At 43.5% G+C, this 4,501-nt stretch overlaps 1 protein-coding gene across 1 annotated transcript in view; it reads right to left on the reverse strand.

The window, feature by feature from the left end:
- The window catches only part of Ube2l3 (ubiquitin conjugating enzyme E2 L3), a 74,829-nt gene that overhangs the window by 44,277 nt on the left and 26,051 nt on the right, over window positions 1–4,501 (reverse strand). The window contains exon 2 of the mRNA XM_004627963.2: window positions 1,425–1,520. Coding sequence (XP_004628020.1) covers window positions 1,425–1,520 — 96 coding nt within the window. The remainder of the gene's footprint in view (window positions 1–1,424; window positions 1,521–4,501) is intronic.

A 4,501-nucleotide genomic window follows, 5' to 3' on the forward strand; every position in this document is an offset into this window, starting at 1 on the left:
CCCAAAGCCCTGTTATTTTCAAGCCTAAAGAAATCCAAAGGACTCATCTTGAAAACCATACTGCAATCTCTAAGATTCAAAAGAAATCTGAGTCTATTTTGCCTTAGATACCTAAATGACTACAAAAATAAAACTATAAATCCAATATTTGCTGTTCAGCTTCCAAGGTCTTTAAAAAAAAAAAAAGCATAACCTTGTAACAAGCATCAAGAAGACAGCATCTACAGTAAGCATGTTTTGTATTCTGCTGTGGCAAGAAGTCAATGTGCCCATAAGAAATAATTATATATGACAATGGCAGAAGAACAGTATTAGGAACAGTGAAAGGATGTGAGGATCAGATGGGCAAAGTGGCAAAGAAAAGGAAGAAAGATGGGTGGATGTGGAAAAATTAGAAAGAAGGAAAACAATCATATAGGATGTCTAGGATATAAAACTGGGTGGGGATGAAAGGCTATACAACATCTGATGAACAAATGATGCAGCTCAGAGACAGAAGGCAAAGATAAGAGATAAAGCATGATAACCTATGAAGGTGGAAAAAGTAAAGATCTCAGAAGCAAAGCAAAAGGAGAATCAGACAAGAGACTACCAACACCCAAGTTTAAGGAGGAGCCAAAGGCAGATCAAAAGTAAGTGGCATACTGGTTACAGAACTAGGGAATGGGACAGCCAAAGGTTCCAGAGACAAGCAAGGTCCGTTATGTGTAATAACTGTGAAGCTGTGTGTTTTGTGTAACGCTCTTTCAGGAAGGCAGAAAAAATAAGGACTGCACAGTAGAGTGAAGGTCCAGTCCCCAAGAGGGTGAGGGGGCCAAAACATGGAGCAAAAAGGATGCAGCAAATCAAGAGGGTACTAAGTCCAAAGCAGCCAGTTAAGAGGAGCCTGAGCCTGTCCAAAGACAAAAGTCCCTGAGATGGGAGACCTAGACTTGGGGGATATGTAGGCATTAGAGACAAATGTGAAGCACAAGTTAAAAGGTAACAGAAATAAAAACCTGTACCACAGGTGTCCAAGGGGTGAGAGACATGGATGCAAAACCAAGAAGGAAAGGTCTAGCTGGGAATGCCAGCCTTCTCCCCAAGAGATGCCACAGGAGGAAGTCTTGTCCTGATAAATAGGGCCAAGTACCTAGAGGCCAGGGAAAACTGGTGGGAACAGGAACACAGATACATACTCCTCCTCTTGTGTAGATAAAGATCAGAAAAGTTTGGGACCCCCAGAATTTTAGAAAAACAAATGCAAAGTCATGATTCTGCAATGCCATGCCCTACCCTACCTGTCACTCTGGAGCCACAGCCCACTTCTGTGCATCTGTGGGTTGCCCCAACCACAAGCCTACTTAGGAGCTCAGAGATAAGCCCAGCAGCACACACGACCTGAAAGAATAATCTGATAAGAAGTGGAAGTGTTCAATACTCACAGGAACAATAAGCCCTTGCCAAGTCAATAAATTAGCTTCATCAACCTGGATGTTACGGAAGTTTTTCATTCCACATTTGCGGATCTCTTCAAGCTCCTGTTGATTAACAAAGCATAAAGGGGTGTCAAATTGGGGAAAGCACCACATATTAAGATCCCTCCTGACTCCCTCAGATTAAACCAGGTCACAACACCACCAATGACACAATGAGTGAAGACTAGACCATGCCTAATTTGGTTAAAGAGGCAGGGAACCAGAGAAATTCTCCTTGTGAGTCACTGCCTCTCTTTGCCCCAGACCAAGAAAAGTTCCCACCTCAGTAACCCCTGTACATGATCAGAGGGATCATGCTTCCACAGCTATACCACCTCCTCTCTGTGGTTGTTCCTCACGCCTGTTTAAATAGGCATGCACCCTTCACTTAGCAGACATGTGGCAGTGCTACAGATCTGACTTCAATGAAGATTTATTAAGTGCTGACTATGCCATGGACACTGAAAAATCTAAACGAATAAAACTGGCTTAGCAGCCAACCAAAGGCAAATGCACACCCACCAACTGAGCTGTGATTTCAGGGTCACAGGCCCATCCCAGTGCTAGCACAAGCAAAAGGAACAACCAACAGGTCTAGTACTGGGAAGGGACAGGAAACCTTAAGTGAGCCTCAATTTCCTCAGCTATCAAACAAGGGTTATAAGACCCACTGCTCCAGACAATGAATGGGAAACCACATTGTACACAACAAGAATCCTTACAAACAATGTCATTACTCTATATACAAACAATCAATGAAGCAAATGCCATTTCACCCAGAAAGCACAACCACCATAATTAATTACTCTATGATCCTGCCTGAGATAACTTTAGAAGAGTTGTTTTACAACTGTGCACCAACCTGGCATTTCCCATTGCATTCCCAACACCTCAGATGAATGTCTGGCTACAGTCATAACACAAGGCACCTTCTTGTCCCCACATCAAATCACCAACATTCTTCCATATGCAGATATCTGGAATGCCACTTGCAACTAAAAAGCCTCCCCTACATCTCAGGTGCCCTTTCTTCTGCAACTCAAGCACTAACCCCACTGAGCCCTACCTCCTTTGCCAGATGCTTCCTCTCTGGGCCACCCCATACTATCTCTATAGCAGCAGTGGAAACCCCATGGCAGGCACGTTGCAGCAGACACACAAAGCTCTCTGTCAGCCCACAGGCCAAGCCACCCCAACAGCTGAACATCAGATCAGCTATTTATTTATTTATAAAAAACTAAAACCTCAGTAGTTAGGTTTAACTATGGTGTAGACACATTGCAATAATAAAATGGGTTCTGCATTGCAGTTTGGGCACTTGGTCTCTGAAAGGTTCATTATCACTGCTCTGGAAAGAGGAAGGCCCTCTGTGTAGAGCTAAGGCACACAATGGCACAGAAGCTGCCCTACTGGCCCTCACACCAAACCCAAAAAAATTCCCCCACACTTCACATTCTCATCACATCACAGCAATTTATAAGGTACATGGGGCAACATTGAACAGAAGAAACAAAGGGTAAAAAGAAAAGGGAAACCGCAGCCAGTGTTATAGGTCCTGAGCAGGAGGTGTGTGTGTGTGCGCGCGCGCGTGCACGCATATACATGAAGGGGTTCTAGTTTAGACACAAATACACTAAAGGAATGCAAGGAATACAAAATTCATGTCAATCAACAGCCAGGAATATCTTCCCATAGGGTGCTTCACTGATGGTTAATCCTAGGTACCTACTACTACCTGAGCCCAGTCCAAGAAACTCTGGTCAAGCAAGTGTGGATGGATTTGAACATAGAGATACTTACCAAGTAGCATATGAAAGAAAAGCATTGCTAAATGAGGGCCAGATCCATTTCTAAGAAAAGGCTGGTACTAGCACCAAGACTTGCTACCCCCTGCAGCAGAATCAAAATCACAGTGCTTAAGGGAATACTCCAACCTACCTGCCATTTAGTCCACCTACTAGTAGCCAAGACTCATTGTAAATGTTGCTCTGGAGACTATAAAATATGGGCAAAAGGAAAGGGTCGTCTACCTCGTATACCACATATCCCAAACAGAATGTCAGCTCCGTGAGGGCAAGAATCAGGAAGTCCTAGCACTGTCAGGGTTTAGCTTAGGGTAAAGCAAAACAGCCTTTCCTCTCCCTCTGTTCCAAGCTTCAGGCAAGCAACTTCCTGGGCAACCCCTCCTGCAGGAATGTGGACTTGCCACTGTCACTGTGGTCCTTTGCTTTTCTCACTAATAAAGGAGACAACACTTCAAGCAGTTCTCTCAAAGGAATCTCCTTAGAGGGGCAATACTGTTGTGTACCATTACCAACAAAGCTAACAAATGGGTTATAAATAAGCTTCGCAGCATTCTAACATCTGAGATGCACAGGATATATTTTCTTTTCAAAGTTAAGATAAGGTTAGCTGCCAAGATGACAAACTGCTTGTTTTATTTCTATATCTTTACTTGCTTTTGCCACAAACTGTATAAAAGGGGACCTCTCCTTGGTTGGGGGCCAGCCTGGTTTTGAGCATTTCTATAGCAGTTAGGCTGATGCACTGTTAAAAAATCCTACTAAAAGATCTTTCTGTCCTATCCAATTTCTTGGAAATTCTACAATGGTGAGGCTCAAACATCTGCTCAGTGACTAGACTAGTGAATGAAGTGTGTGTGTATATGCTTCTGATGGGAAGGATTCTCTGCAAAGAATACAAAAGCTGTATGTCAGTTTTCTGGTCCTTGGCTCAAAACACTATAATAAGACTCTTGCTAAGGAGAGCCAAGGTGTGGTGGTACACACCTGTAACTCCCAGCACTTGGGAGACCTAGGCAGGACTGCTGGGAGTTCCAGGGATAGAACTCAGTGGTTTAAGCACCAGCCTGGCAAGTGCAAGGTCCAGAGTTTGATCGCCAGTACTACAAAAATAACAATAATAATAATAATAATAATAATAAAAAACCTTCGACAACAACAAAAGTGATCCATTTGCTGCAAGATAGGGCTTAGAAAAACGCTCGATGGAATAAGTGCTTCCCTGGCAAGTGCAAGGCCCTG

The sequence above is a fragment of the Octodon degus genome, unplaced genomic scaffold (genome assembly GCF_000260255.1).
Source record: "Octodon degus isolate 3935 unplaced genomic scaffold, OctDeg1.0 scaffold00021, whole genome shotgun sequence".
Taxonomy (NCBI): domain Eukaryota; kingdom Metazoa; phylum Chordata; class Mammalia; order Rodentia; family Octodontidae; genus Octodon; species Octodon degus.